The sequence below is a fragment of the Carcharhinus amblyrhynchos genome, chromosome 1 (genome assembly GCF_965287045.1).
Source record: "Carcharhinus amblyrhynchos chromosome 1, sCarAmb.v2.hapA, whole genome shotgun sequence".
Lineage (NCBI taxonomy): Eukaryota > Metazoa > Chordata > Chondrichthyes > Carcharhiniformes > Carcharhinidae > Carcharhinus > Carcharhinus amblyrhynchos.
Genome location: NC_137324.1, coordinates 2,047,330 through 2,063,402, shown reverse-complemented (window position 1 = coordinate 2,063,402; position 16,073 = coordinate 2,047,330). Strand labels below are relative to the sequence as shown.

General features: G+C 45.8%; 1 protein-coding gene across 1 annotated transcript in view; it reads left to right on the top strand.

Moving 5' to 3' along the window:
- The window catches only part of LOC145348462 (disintegrin and metalloproteinase domain-containing protein 12-like), a 313,921-nt gene that overhangs the window by 55,909 nt on the left and 241,939 nt on the right, over positions 1 to 16,073 (top strand). The window contains exon 4 of the mRNA XM_080196650.1: positions 2,726 to 2,804. Within this exon, the coding sequence (XP_080052776.1) occupies positions 2,726 to 2,804 (79 nt within the window). The remainder of the gene's footprint in view (positions 1 to 2,725; positions 2,805 to 16,073) is intronic.

The following is a 16,073-nucleotide window of genomic DNA, read 5'->3' as shown; positions in this document are numbered from 1 at the left end:
CTTCGGGTAAGCATTCTCCAAGGCGGCTTTCACGACACACGACAGCGCAGAGTCGCTGAACAGAGACTGATAGCCAAGTTCCGCACACATGAGGACGGTCTCAACAGGGATCTTGGGTTCATGTCGCACTATCTGTAACCCCCGTGACTTGCCTGGGTTTGCAAAACCTCACTTACTGTACTGTCTGGAGACAATACACACCTCTTTAAACTGTGATCAGTGCTCCTTCCACTCACATTATCAGCCACTTCAGGTCTTGAACAGCAGGTTAGGTGTAAGGATTCGCATTCTAATCAGTAATCTCTAAACTGTTTGTGCTTTATATGCTCTGTCTGAGGCCAGAACTCTCCATTCACCTGACGAAGGGGCTAACCCCGAAAGCTTGTGAGTATATTATCAAATAAATAGGTTGGACTAAAACCTGGTGTTGTCAGACTTATCCTGTTAGATAACCAGTCCTCAATCCACGCTAACACTTTACCCCCATCTCGTGTACCGGAGTTATATGCTCTGATAGTGATGCAATTATCTCACTAGCTCTACCCACCAACTTTATTTGAATCAGAAATACCCAATGTTCTGTGGCCTTTTCATTTGCTTAGTCACTTTCACAAATTAAATGAAAAACGCTTCCACATCCTCTCATTAAACCTTGGCGATGCTTGGACATACTTAAGTAGATCCCCACCAATTCTTTGACTACAATGTTCTCGTTCTTCCTCAGTATCTGCATCACTATGCTCAAACTGTACTTTTCCCTCTACCTCCACCATTTTAAATTGATGTTCACTTTTTATTTCCAGTTTCCAAAGTTCCAATTCTCTCTCTTCTTCCCTTTCCTCTCTCTTTCTGTCCTGTTCCCTTGCCTGCAATTCAAGCAGTCTCATTTCTTTTTCTTTTTGTCACTCAGACTGTTTCAATTATTTTGCTTGCTGTTCCTCTCTTTCTGGCCTTTTCTATGGCAATAACCTCCCTTTCTCTGGCTTTTGTTACTTTCTCCCTTTCCTTTGCTTTGAATTCAAACTGCTTCATCTGTGATTGAATTTTTGTCGTTTTGCAATCATTTTCACTGTTTCTGGCAATTTGAAATGCAGAGCTATCACCAATTATCTCCCACTTCCTTACACAGGCAGGAATGGCAACTGCAATGTTTTTATCAATTCCAAAAGCTTTGTTTTAGTCATCTTCTGTCAACTACCTTGCACGACTTCTTCCACCCCAGGAACTTCTTAGCCTGTGAAAGAGCCATTATTCTACATGGCACTCCCTATTTCAACCTGAATATCACACCTGAAAAGAAATGCTCTCATCATTCAGTGTCTTTGAGTCCAGTAATCCCAAATCAATGAAGGAATATAGATTTTAATCCTGCAAAGAGCCCCCAGTTGTTATAATCCAGATCGGAAACTCCAGAATGTCTTTTAATGTCCCTGTATCATAAGTTTTGCACTTTGAATTTGGCTAGAGTAAGCACAAGATGTTTCACTTCAGGTATGATTCAAATGGCCCACCATGGAGCTTTTATCAAACAAAGTTTACTTAAGAATTCAGTTAACACATAGAAAGAAAATACTTTAGACTGCTTGCACCCCAATCCTGTTCCATCAGCGTCCAAACCTCGTTCTTCAAATCAAATTCCATTCTCTGTCTCTTCCAGTTCTCTCATTATCTGGTTTCTCCTTTTCCCAGTAAGAAGTCTGACAACACCAGGTTCTTCTTTTCCCCCATGCCGCACTATAGTTAAGAAAGCCCACCAATGCCTCTACTTTCTCAGAAGACGAAGGAAATTTGGTATGTCAGCTACAACTCTCACCAACTTTTACAGATGCACCACAGGAAGCATTTTTTCTGATTGTATCACAGCTTGTTATGGCTCCTGTTCTGCCCAAGACCACAAATAATTACAAAAAGTCGTAAATGTAGCCCAATCCATCATGCACACAAGCCTCCTAACCATTGACTCTGTTTACACTTCCTGCTGCCTCGGCAAAGCAGCCAGTATAATTAAGGACCCCACGCACCCTGGACTTTTTCTCTTCCACCTTTTTCCGTTGGGAAAAGATACAAAAGATACAGATACCCACCGGCTCAAGAACACATTCTTCCCTGCTGCCGTCAGACTTTTGTGTTAAGTTGATCTTTCTGTGCACCCTAGCTATGATTGTAACACTACATTCTGCACTCTATCGTTTCCTTCTGTATGAACAGTATGCTTTGTCTGGATAGCATGCAAGAAATAATACTTTTCACTGTGCACTAATACATGTGACAATAATAAATCAAATCAAATCAAATAAACTGCTGCTGAATTTGTTGAACTCTGCGTGATAAGAGTGCTGTGTTTGTGGAGAGAACCCTGATCTTCTACAAATCTTATTGCTCCATGAGAGAGGATTAGCTGTAAGATAAAAAAAGCCTGATTTCTTCCCAAATGCACCAACCTTGAGCAAATCTGGGGAGAATCTGACCAAAAAGTGAACTTTTCCTTCTAAGCCACATCATTAATTCTAAAGTAGAAAGTTATGCTGCATCAGAAGAAGTGGGTTTGTTTCAAGTAAAATGATCGGTTTGATATTCTCAATCAGACATGGTGCATTGTACATGGGCTGAACAGCTTTCTGTTTCGATATTTGCAAAGTCAGAAAAGGTGTATTGTCCATGGACAGAACAGTGCTGAGACTCTGCTGTTCAATCTAATTCTGTTGATCTGTTCTGTTTTTTCCAGTTTGCTTTTGCCAAGAGGGTTCCAAGTGTCGTACTATGATTCAAATGGGACACTGGTGACAGAAAAGGACACTGAATTGGTGAGAAACTCTTGCAAACTGAAACCAGATTGAGGTCCCTTAATTTTTAAATGCAGTTATTGTGCACTTATTTTGACCTTTATTTCCTCCCCACCTCTCTGGTTTTGTAGCTTGTAGAGTCTTCTATAGTCATATGCATTGTTAAAAAGGTGGCATACAGAGGAATAGGCCTGTGCGAGGACTTAAAGCGAACTTACGTATTGTGGCTGGGGGCATGGCTGAGGGATAAATGAATATTTTACATCCCTCCTTACCAAGGAGGTGAGTGCGACCCGTACATGTCGACAGCTGAGGAAGCTGTCCTGAGAAGTTTTTAAAATGGATGAGGACAAAGTGTTGAATACACTGTTGGTACTTAAAGGTGACAAGGCACCAGCACCAGATGAGATGCATTGAAGCAATAAGATGCAAGGGAAAATGCTTGAACCTATCATCAAGGAAGAAATAGCAAGACAGTGGATATAAATTATCTTACTGGAAAGACACAGCATGGGTTCATGAAGGGCAGATCATGTTTGATTAATTTAGTTGTATTCTTTAAGAACATTACGTGTGCAGTGGACAATGGGGAACCTGTGGATGTGGGGTATCTGGATTTCCAGAAGGCATTGGCAATGTGCCGCACCAAAGGCTGCTGCATAAGATAAAGATGCATGGTGTTTCATGTAATATATTAGCATGGATAGAGGATTGGTTAACAAACAGAACGCAAAGATTGGGGCTAAATGTGTTTTTCTGGTTGGTGATAAGTGACTAGCGGTGTGCCTCAGGGATCAATGTTGGGACTGCAATGGTTTACGATTGACACAGATGATTTGGAATTGGAGATGAAGTGTAGTGTGTCAAAATTCACAGATGATAGTAAGATAAGTGGCAAAGCAAAGTATGCAGAGGATGTTGAAGGTCTGCAAAGGGATATAAATAGTCTGTGAGTGGGAAAGGGATGGAGTACAATATTGGTAAATGTGAGGTCATCCATTTTGGTAGGAATAACAGGAAAATGGATTATTATTTAAATAGTACAAAATTGCAGCATGCTGCTGTGCAGAGGGACCTGGGTATCCTTGTGCATAGAGTCATAGAGGTTTACAGCATGAAAATAGGCCCTTCGGCCCAACTTGTCCATGCCACCCTTTTTTTTAAATCCCTAAGCTAGTCCCAATTGTCCGCATTTGGCCCATATCCCCCTCTATCCATCTTACCCATGTAACAATCTAAATGCTTTTTAAAAGACAAAATTGTACCCGCCTCTACTATTACCTCTTTCAGCTTTTTCCAGATACTCACCAGCCTCTGCGAGAAAAAGGTGCCCCTCTGGACTTTTGTATCTCTCCCCTCTCACCTTAAACCTATGCATTCTAGTTTTAGAGTCCCCTACCTTTGGGAAAGATATTGACTTTTGAGCTGATCTATGCCCCTCGTTACTCTATAGACCTCCATTAGATGACCTCTCAGCCTTCTACGTTCAAGAAAAAAGTCCCCATCTATAAGTCTCCCCTTCTCTCTCAAACTATCAAGTCCTGGTAGCATCCTAGTGAATCTGTTCTGCACTCTTTCTAGTTTAATAATATCCTTTCTATAATAGGGTGACCACAACTGTGCACAGTATTCCAAATGTGGCCTAACCAATGTCTGGTACAACTTCATCAAGACCTCCCAACTCCTGGAAACAATGTTCTGACCAATGAAACCAAGAATGCTGAATGCCTTCTTCACCACTCTATCCACCTGTGGCTCCGCTTTCAAGGAGCTGTGAACATGTACCCTTGGATCTCTTTGTTCTATAACTCTCCACAACGTCCTACCATTAACTGAGTAAGTCCTGCCCTGGTTCAATTTACTAAAATGCACCACCTCACATTTATCTAAATAAAACTCCAGCTGCCATTCGACAGACCATTGGTCCAATTGATCAAGATCATGTCGCAATCCGAGATAACCTTCTTCACTGTCCACTATGCCACCAATCTTGGTGTCATCTGCAAACTTACTAACCATGCCTCCTATAATTCTCATCCAAATCACTGATATAAAGACAAATAAGGTCCCCCATGCAAGACTTCTTGAGAAGGTGAGAGGGCATGGGATCCAAGGGCCTTTGGCCTTGTGGATCCAGAACTGGCTTGCCTGCAGAAGGCAGAGAGTGGTTGTGGATGGGTCTTTTTCGGCATGGAGGTCAGTCACCAGTGGAGTGCCCCAGGGATCTGTTCTCGGACCCTTGCTGTTTGTCATTTTCATAAATGACCTAGATGAGGAAGTGGAGGGATGGGTAAGTAAGTTCGCTGATGACACGAAGGTCGGTGGTGTTGTGGATGGTCTGGAAGGATGTCAAAAGTTGCAGCAGGACATAAATAGGATGCAGGACTGGGCGGAGAAGTGGCAGATGGACTTCAACGCGGATAAATGTGTAGTCGTCCATTTTGGCAGAACCAACGGGATGAACGAGTACACGATCAAGGGCAGGAGTCTCAGTAGTGTTGAAGAGCAGAAGGATCTTGGGGTCCGGGTCCACAGGACTCTTAAATCGGCCTCGCAGGTGGAGGATGTGGTCAAGAAGGCGTATGGTGTACTGGCCTTCATTAATCGAGGGATTGAGTTTAGGAATCGGGAGGTAATGCTGCAACTTTATAAGACCCTTGTCAGGCCTCATTTAGAGTACTGTGCGCAGTTCTGGTTGCCTCACTATCGGAAGGATGTAGAAGCTATTGAAAGGGTACAGAGGAGATTTACAAGGATGTTGCCTGGACTGGGAGGCATGCCTTATGAAGTTAGGTTGAGGGAGCTGGGACTCTTTTCCCTGGAGAGACGAAGGTTGAGAGGTGACCTGATAGAAGTTTATAAAATGTTGAGAGGAATAGATAGGGTGGATTCTCAGAGGCTATTTCCCCGGGTTGAAATGGTTGCTACGAGAGGACACAGATTTCAGGTGCGGGGAGGCAAGTACAGAAGTGATGTTAGGGGTAAGTTTTTCACTCAGAGGGTGGTGAGTGAATGGAATCGGCTGCCGTCAGTGGTGGTGGAGGCGAACTCGCTGGGGTCTTTTAAAAGACTTCTGGATGAGCATATGGGATTTAATGGGATTGGGGGTTATAGATAGGTTTATAGATTGGTAGGTGTTGATGTGATCGGCGCAACTCGTGGGCCGAAGGGCCTGTTTGTGCTGTAGTGTTCTATGTTCTATAACAGCAGACCCAGCACTGACCCTTGAGGCACCCCGCTGGTCACAGGCCTCCAGTTTGAAAAACAACTCTATACAATCACCCTCTGTCTTCTATCATCAAGCCAGTTTTGTATCCATTTAGATACCTTACACTGGATCCCGTGAGATTTAACAATCTCTCATGCGGTACCTTGTCAAAGGCCTTGCTGAAATCCATGTAGACAACATCACTGCCCTCCTCTACCTCCTTGGTACCCCTTCAAAAAACTCAATCAGATTTGTGAGACATGATTTTCCGATCATAAAGCCGTGCTGGCATTCCCCAATGAGTCCTTGCATTCCTAAATGCCTGCAGATCCTGTCTCTCAAAATACCTTCCAACAACCTACCCACCATAGATGTGAGGCTCACCGGCCTGTAGTTCCCAGGCTTTTCCCTACAGCTCGTCTTAAACAAGGGCACAACATTTGCCACCCTCCAATTTTCAGGCACCTCACCTGTGACTATCGATGATTCAAGTATCTCTGTTAGGGGATACACAATTTCCTCCTCGCCTCCCACAACATCCTGGGATAAACTTCATCAGATCCCAGGGATTTATCTACCTTGATGCGGTTTAAGACTTCCAGTACCTCCTTCTCTGTAATATGTACACTGCTCAAGAAGTCACTATTTATGTCCCGAAGTTCCCTAACATCCATGCTTTTCTCAACAGTGAATACTGATGTGAAATATTCATTTAGGATCTCACCCATCGTACATAGATGACCTTGTTGATCCTTAAGAGGCCCTACTCTCTCCCTAGTGACTCTTTTGGCCTTTATGTATTTGTAGAAGCTCTTTGGATTCTCCTTTGCCTTATCTGCCAAAATAATCTTGTGTCCCTTTTTGCCCTCCAGATTTCTCTCTTAACTCTACTCCGAAACCCCCTATGCCCTTCAAGGGATTCACTTGTTCCCAGCTGCCTATGCATGTCACGTGCCTCCTCTTCCTTCTTGACCAGTTAGGACACACTTGGAATATAGTGTTCAATTCTGGACGTCAGACTACCAGAAGGACATGGAGGTTTTAGAGAGGGTACAGAAAAGATTTACCAGGATGTTGTCTGTATGGAGGGCATTTGAACATAAGAACATAAGAAATAGGAGCAGGAGTAGGCCATCTAGCCCTTCGAGCCTGCCCTGCCATTCAATAAGATCATGGCTGATCTGAAGTGGCTCAGTTCCACTTTCCCGCTTTCTCCCCAAAGCCCTTAATTCCCTTGCCTACCAAAAACCTATCTACCCGTGTCTTAAATATATTTAGTGAGGTAGCCTCCACCACTTCAACGGGCAGAGAATTCCAAAGATTCACCACCCTTTGAGTGAAGAAGTTCCTCCTCAACTCCGTTCTAAACTGCTCCCCCCTTATCTTGAGGTTGTGCCCTCTAGTCCTGCTGTCCTTTCTGAGCGGGAAGAATCTCTCTACCTCTACCCTATCCATCCCCTTCATTATCTTATACGTCTTGATAAGATCCCCCCTCATCCTTCGAAACTCCAACGAGTACAGACCCAGTTGATTTAGTCTCTCTTCACAGTCCAACCCCCCCCCATCTCCAGTATCAGCCTAGTGAAATTGACACTGTTCTCCCCTGAATCTGGCTACAGTAGGGGTTCCACTCACATACACACAGGGCGGGGTAGGTGTGGGAAGATGCGGCGGCGTGGGCTCGTTGGGCCGAAGGGCCTGTTTCCCGTGCTGGGATGTTCTTTGAACCTCCTCTGCACTCCCTCCAAGGCCAAAATATCCTTGCGCAAGTGCGGCGACCAAAACTGCGCACAGTACTCCAGCTGTGGCCTCACCAGTGCCCTGTACAGTTACAGCAAGACCTCCCTGCTTTTGTATTCTATCCCCCTCGCTATAAAGGCCAACATCCCATTCGCCTTCTTGATCACCTGCTGCACCTGCAGGCTGGGTTTTTGTGACTCATGCACAAGGACCCCCAGATCCCTCTGCACCGGAGCATGCTGCAGCTTTTCGCCCTTTAAATAGTAATCCCTCCTATTTCTGCCAAAGTGGATAACCTCACACTTGGTAACATTATACTCCATCTGCCAGATCCTTGCCCACTCGCTCAGCCTATCTCGATGCCTCTGCAGACTTTCCACACCCTCCTCAGAATTTGCTTTTCCACTTATCTTCGTGTCATCAGCAAATTTTGACACCCTACACTCAGCTCCCTCCTCCAGATCATCTATATAAATGGTAAATAGTTGAGGCCCCAGCACTGATCCCTGCGGCACTCCACTAGTCACCAACCGCCAATCAGAATGGCACCCATTGATACCAACTCTCTGCCTCCTATTAGACAACCAATCCTCTATACACGCTAACACCTTGTGCCCAACTCCATGCCCCCTAACCTTCTGAAGCAACTTTTTGTGCGGGACTTTATCAAATGCCTTTTGAAAATCGAGAAACACCACATCTACCGGTTCCCCTCTGTCTACCGCACTAGTCACATCCTCATAGAAATCCAATAAATTCGTCAGACATGACTTCCCCTGAACGAATCCGTGCTGCGTCTGCTCTATCAAACAATTCTTCTCAAGGTGCCTCGCTATTTCTTCTTTGATGACGGATTCAAGCATTTTTCCAACAACAGATGTTAAACTAACCGGCCTATAATTCCCTGCCTTTTGCCTGCTACGTTTTTTAAACAGCGGCGTAACATTAGCTGTTTTCCAATCTTCCGGCACTTCCCCGGAACCCAGCGAAGTTTGGTAAATAATCACTAAGGCATCCACTATCACCTCCGCCATTTCCTTCAGAACCCTGGGATGCATTCCATCCGGTCCTAGGGACTTGTCCACCATCAGTCCCGCTAGTCGATCAAGCACTACCTCTCTAGTAACAGTAATCGCATTCAGGCCCTCAACTCCTACCATCCTTCTATCTTTAATACCCGGCAAACTATTCGCGTCCTCCTCCGTGAAGACCGAGGCAAAAAACTTATTTAAGGCCTCAGCCATTTCCTCATCCCCCACCACTAAATCCCCCCTCTCATCCTCTAAGGGTCCAACATTCACTCTAGCCAGCCTCCTCCTCTTTATATATTTATAAACCTCTTAACTGTCCTTTTTTATATTTAGTGCTAGTTTAGCTTCATAGTCTATCCTTCCTTTCTTTATCAACTTCTTAGTCAATCTTTGTTGATTTTTAAATCTCTCCCAATCTTCTACTCGCCCACTACTTTTAGCCACTCTGAACGCATCAGCTTTTAATGTAATACTCCCCTTTATTTCCTTCGAGAATCACGCCTGATTATCCCTTCTCCTATGATCCTTCTTTACCATTGGAATAAATTTCTGCTGAGCACCGAAAAAGATCTCCTTAAAGATCCTCCACTGTTCCTCAGCAGTCCTGCCGACCAATCTGTGCCCCAAATCTACATTCGCCAGTTCCACTCTCATCCTATCGTACTCCCCTCTGTTCAAACAGAGGACACAGGTTCGGGACCCCACTTTCTCATCCTCTAACTGCATCAAAAACTCAACCACACAATGATCGCTCGTCCCGAGTGGATCCCTCACAACAAGGTCCCTAATTCTATCTGCCTCGTTACATAACACCAGATCTAAGATAGCTTGCTCCCTCGTCGGTTCTGTCACACACTGTTCAAGGAAACTATCCCGGCAGCATTCCAAGAACTCTTCCTCAAGCCCACCGCGTCCAACATGGGTCAACCAATCAATATGCAGATTGAAATCCCCCATAATTATCGCAGTTCCATTTCTGCACGCATCATTTATTTGCTTGTTTATAGCCCGCCCCACCTCCAAGTTATTATTTGGGGGCCTATAGACCACACCCACCAGCGTCTTCCTCCCTTCACTGTTCCTTATCTCCACCCACAACGATTCCACATTCTGCTCTTTGGAGCCTATATCATCCCTTACCACCGCCCTGATATTATCCTTAATCGGCAGAGCTACCCCACCCCCTTTTTCCTCCCGTCTATCCTTCCTAAACACTTGATATCCCTGGACATTCAGCTCCCAGTCCCTGTCACCCTGCAACCATGTTTCTGTAATGGCCACCAGATCATACCCATTTGTGCTGATCTGCGCCACCAGCTCGTTCACTTTGTTCCGAATGCTTCGTGCATTCAGATAAAGTGTCTTTATACCAGCCTTTATCTGGACCCTATTTGCAGGAACGCTACCAACCTTTCTCATGCCCCCTGCTCCCTTTATTGGGACATCCTAATCATTTTCCCGTGCCTGTACCCTCTCTTTTACTTTAGACATTGTAATTTCTCCTACCCCTGCACCTTCCCCCTCCCTAATTAGATTAAAGCCCTATCTACATTCCTAGTTATATGATTCATCAGGACTCTGGTCCTAGCACGGTTCAGACAAAGAGCATCCCATCTGAACAGGTCCCATCTGCCCCAATCCTGGTGCCAATGCCCCATAAATTCAAACCCATTCCTCCCACACCAATCCCTGAGCCACCCATTCATCTCTTTAATCCTATTTACCCTACGCCCATCTGCACGTGGTTCAGGTAGTAATCCAGAGATAACCACCTTGTCGGTTCTATTTTTTAATTTCATTCCCAGCTTTGCATACTTCCTCTGCAGATCCTTAGTCCCCATTTTGCCTGTGTCATTGGCACCCACATGCACCACAACGACTGGAGTCTCACCCTCCTACTCCAGGTTCCTCTGCAGCCCAGATGAGACATCCTGGACCCGAGCACCAGGCAGACAACACACCCTTTTGTATTCCTTATCCCTTTCACAAAGGACAGTGTCTATGCCCCTAACTACACTATCCCCAGTTACCACTGCATTCCTCTTTACTTCTTCCTCTTTGTCCTGTGTCTGCACCACTGTACCGTGGGCAGTTTGCTCGTCAACCTTACAGCCCTCGTCCTTGTCCACACTGGGAGCAAGAACCTCAAATCTGTTGTGCAGATTGAGAGGCTGAGGCCTTTGGGTCCCCCCCTCCTTCCTCCCCACTCCCCCCTCCTTCCTCTCACCCTTCCTCCCTACTCCCCCCTCCTTCCTCCCCTCAGCAGCACCCTCTTGTTCCTGACTCTCAGAGTTAGCCAGTCTCGGGGGTGTGAATTTCTCTTGCCCCCCATTATCCAGTTTGCACTCCCTCTCCCTGATGAGCCTCAGTGTCTGAAGCTCAGAGTTCAGTTCGTCTACTTTGAGCTGGAGCTCTTCAAACAACCAGCACTTACTTCAGACATGGTCACTGGGAAAGACCTTGGGGGTCCACCAGCTCCCACATCATACAGAAACAGCACATCACATGCCCCTCCATCACAGTCTCCTAGTAATTACTGAACACAGTTAAGAATTTAAACTTACCCTGCCCTTTTCTCCCAAGCCCTTTGATCCCAAGCCCTTACAGCTCACTCTGCTTCCCTCTCACTCCACTGCCCGCTCCCGACGCTGCCCGCTGTCTACAGCAATCCTCCTTTTAAACTTTGCACGGTCAGAAAAAATCCCTTCCCACAAAGCCCCGTGGCCCACTTCCTGTCTAATTTTTAAAGCAGAAAAACCATTACAAAGCCCGCGAAAATCTTTACAAAGGTAATCGCTTACCTTTACTCCGTGTGACCTTCACTCCGCCCACTCCAGCGAACAATCATTAGCTCTGAGGAGAGGTTGGAGAAACTTGGTTTGTTTGCACTGGAGCGATGGAGGTTCAGGGCAGACCTGATAGAACATAGAACATTAGAACATTACAGCGCAGAACAGGCCCTTCGGCCCACGATGCGCCGACCAGTTAAAAAAACAATGACCCTCTAACCTAAACCAAACCCTTTCCATCCATAAACCTATTCACGAATCTCTTAAACGCCCCCAAACTAGGCGCATTTACAACTGCAGCAGGCAGGGCATTCCAATCCCTCACACCGTCTGGGTAAAGAACCTACCCCTGACATCCGTCCTATAACTACCACCCCTTAATTTAAAGCTATGCCCCCTCGTGCTAGCTTTCTCCATCCGAGGAAAAAGGCTATCACTGTCCACCCTATCTAAACCTCTAATCACCTTATATGTTTCAATAAGGTCCCCTCTTAGCCGCCTTCTTTCTAACGAAAACAACCTCAAATCCCTCAGTCTCTCCTCATAGGACCTCCCCTCCACACCAGGCAACATCCTGGTAAACCTCCTCTGCACCCTCTCCAAAGCCTCCACATCCTTCCTGTAATGTGGGGACCAGAACTGCACACAGTACTCCAAGTGCGGCCGCACCAGAGTTTTGTACAGTTGCAACATGACGCTGCGACTCCTAAATTCAATCCCCCTACCAATAAACGCCAAGACACCGTCTATAAGAAGTCTACAAGATTATGAGAGGCATGGGTAGAGTGGATAGTCAGAAGCTTTTTCCCAGGGTGGAAGAGTCAGTTACTGGGGGGCACAGGTTTAAGGTGTGAGGGGCAAGGTTTAAAGGAGATGTAGCAGACTTTTTGCACAAAGAGTAGTGGATGCCTGGGATTTGTTGCCAGGGGAGATAGTGGAAGCGGATATGATAGTGATTTTTAAGAGGCATCTTGACAAGTACGTGAACAGGATGGGAATAGAGAGATATGGTCCCCAGAGGTGTCGGGGGTATGAGTTCAGTTGGACAGCGTGGCTGGTGCAGGCTTGGAGGGCTGAAGGGCCTGTTCCTGTGCTACAGTTTTCTTTGTTCTTTGTTTCAGTGATCGCTATGATATCCCAGTCCCACGTACCCATCCATGTCCTGAGTTCACCTGCCTTGCCCATCAGGCCTCTTACATTGAAATAAATGCAGTTTAATCTGAACTTCAAACTTGCTCTCTGCCCTGCTTTTGCCTCATCTGTTTGGTATTTGCATTACTGACACTGCCTTTACTACTTAATGTTCTCTTTTTAACTTCTGTGCTGTCCTCAATCTTCTCTTCTGTCTCCCTACTGCTTTGGGTCCCATCCTCCTGCCAAATTAGTTTAAACCCTCCTGAGAGGCTCGAGCAAATCTCCCTGCCAGGATATTAGTCCCCTTCCAGTTCAGGTGTAACCTTTCCCTCTTGAACAGGTCATGCTTCCACAAAAGAGATCACAATGATCTAAATCCCTGCCCCCTGCACGAGCTCTCAAGCCACGCATTCATCTGCCTAATCCTCCTATTCCTACTCTCACTAGTGTGTGGCACCATAGTCCAGAAATTACTAACTTCGAGGTCCTGAATTTTAGCCTTCTGCCTAGCTCTCTATATTCACACTTCAGGATCTCATCCCTTTTCCTACCTATATCGTTGGTACCAATCTGAACAATAACTTCTGGCTGCTCACCCTCCCACTTAAGAATGCCCTGCAGCCGCTCAGAGACGTCCTTGAGCCTTGGTGTGCTGCTTGGAGGCAGCACACCATCCTGGAGTCTCGATTGCGGCCACAGAAATGCCTGTCTGTGCCTGTAATAGCAAGTCCCCTATTACTACTGTTCACTTGCTCTTTGCCTGATGCTGCTCTCCAGCAGAACCACGTATGATGCCAGAGGCTTGGCTGCTGCTGGTATCTTTCCATGACAGCTATCCCCTCAACAGTATCCAAAGCGGCACACCTGTTTGAAAGGGGAAGGCACAGGAGACTCCTGCACTACCTACTTGCATCTCCTGGCAGTCACCCATCTACCTGTCTGAACCTGTTGTGTGACAACCTCACTGTAACTAGTGTCTATCACACTCGCTGCCTTCTGTATGCTGTGCAATGCATCCACCTGCCTCTCCAACCGAACAATGTAGTTTGTGAGGAGCTGCAGCTGGACACACTTCCTGCAGACAAAGAGATACTAGATTGCTCCCTAATTTCCCACATCTGGCAGGAGGAGCACATCACTACCCTAAATGCCATATTGCCCTTATACATGTAAAAGGATAAAATAACGAATCACAAAAGGTTGGTTTGCAGGTGCAGCAGTAATTAAGAAGGCAAATAGAATTTTGGCCTTCATTGCGAAAGGGATGGAAAAACAGCGAGGTTATATTACAGCTATATAAGGTGCTGGTGAGGCAACACCTGGAGTACTGTGTATAGCCCTGGTCTTCTTACCTGAGAAAGAATATACTGGTGGTGGAGGGGGTGCAGTGGAGATTACTAAGTTGATTCTGGAGTTGAGCATTTTGGCTTATGAGGAGACACTGAATATACTGTGGCTATACTCATTGAAATTCAGAAGAATGAGGGGAGATCTCATAGAAACATATAAGATTATGAAGGAAATAGAACATAGAACACTACAGCACAAACATGCCCTTCGGCCCACAAGTTCTGCCGATCATAAGATAGATAAGATAGAAGCAGGGGAGTTGTTTCCACTGGCAATTGAAACTGGAACAAGAGGCATGGCCTCAAAATTAGCTTCGGGGGTTAAAAAAATAAAGAGCAGCAAGGACAAATTGGGGCGAAGAGGCTGTTTCCATGCTGTAAACCTCTATGACTCTATGACTCTAAAATAAAGGGGAGCAGATTTAGGATTGAGTTGAGGAGAAACTTTTCTATGCAAAGAGTTGTGAATCTGTGGCATTCCCTACCCAGTGAAGCAGTTGAGGCTACCTCATTGAATGTTTTTAAGGCAAGGATAGATACATTTTTGAACACTAAAGGAACTAAGGGTTATGTTGAGTGGCTGAGTAAGTGGAGTTGAGTCCACAAAAACGATCAGCCATGACCTTATTGAATGGTGGAGCAGGCTTGAAGGGCCAGATGGTCGAATCCTGCTGCTAGTTGTTGTGTTCTTATTCTTACAAAGTACATTGAAAGAAGTGAGAATGAAGATTGTGGGGGCACTGACCAGAATCTTCCAGCCATCTCTGGGCTCAGGGGAATTTCCAGAGGACTAGGGAATTGCAAATAGAACATAGAACATTACAGCGCAGAACAGGCCCTTCGGCCCACGATGTTGCGCCGACCAGTTAAAAAACAATGACCCACTAACCTAAACCAATCCCTTTTCGTCCATAAACCTATCCACAGATCTCTTAAACGCCCCCAACCTAGGCGCATTTACAACCTCAGCAGGCAGGGCATTCCAACCCCTCACCACCCTCTGGGTAAAGAACCTACCCCTGACATCCGTCCTATAACTACCCCCCCTTAATTTAAAGCCATGCCCCCTCGTGCTAGCTTTCTCCATCCGAGGAAAAAGGCTATCACTGTCCACCCTATCTAAACCTCTAATCATCTTATATGTTTCAATAAGATCCCCTCTTAGCCGCCTTCTTTCCAGCGAAAACAACCCCAAATCCCTCAGTCTCTCCTCAGAGGACCTCCCCTCCATACCAGGCAACATCCTGGTAAACCTCCTCTGCACCCTCTCCAAAGCCTCCACATCCTTCCTATAATGTGGGGACCAGAACTGCACACAGTACTCCAAGTGCGGCCGCACCAGAGTTGTGTACAGTTGCAACATGACGCTGCGACTCCTAAATTCAATCCCCCTACCAATGAACGCCAAGACACCGTATGCCTTCTTAACAACCCTATCTACTTGATTCCCAACTTTCAGGGATCTATGTACACATACACCTAGATCCCTCTGTTCATCCACACTATTCAAAGTCCTCCCGTTAGCCCTATACTCCACACATCTGTTATTCCTACCAAAGTGAATTACCTCACACTTCTCCGCATTAAACTCCATCCGCCACCTCTCGGCCCAGCTCTGCAACCTGTCTAAGTCTCCCTGCAAACTATGACACCCTTCCTCACAATCTAGCACACCTCCGACTTTGGTGTCATCAGCAAATTTACTAATCCACCCAACTATACCTTCATCCAGATCATTTATAAAAATTACAAACAGCAGTGGCCCTAAAACAGATCCCTGAGTCACACCACTCGTAACCGAACTCCATGATGAATATTTACCATCAACCACCACCCTCTGTCTCCTATCTGCTAGCCAATTCCTGATCCAATTTCCTAGATTACCCTCAATCCCATACATCTGCATTTTCTGCAGAAGCCTACCATGGTGAACCTTATCAAACGCCTTACTAAAATCCATATATACCACGTCAACTGCCTTACCCCCATCCACCTCTTTGGTCACTTTCTCAAAAAACTCAATAAGGTTAGTAAGGCAC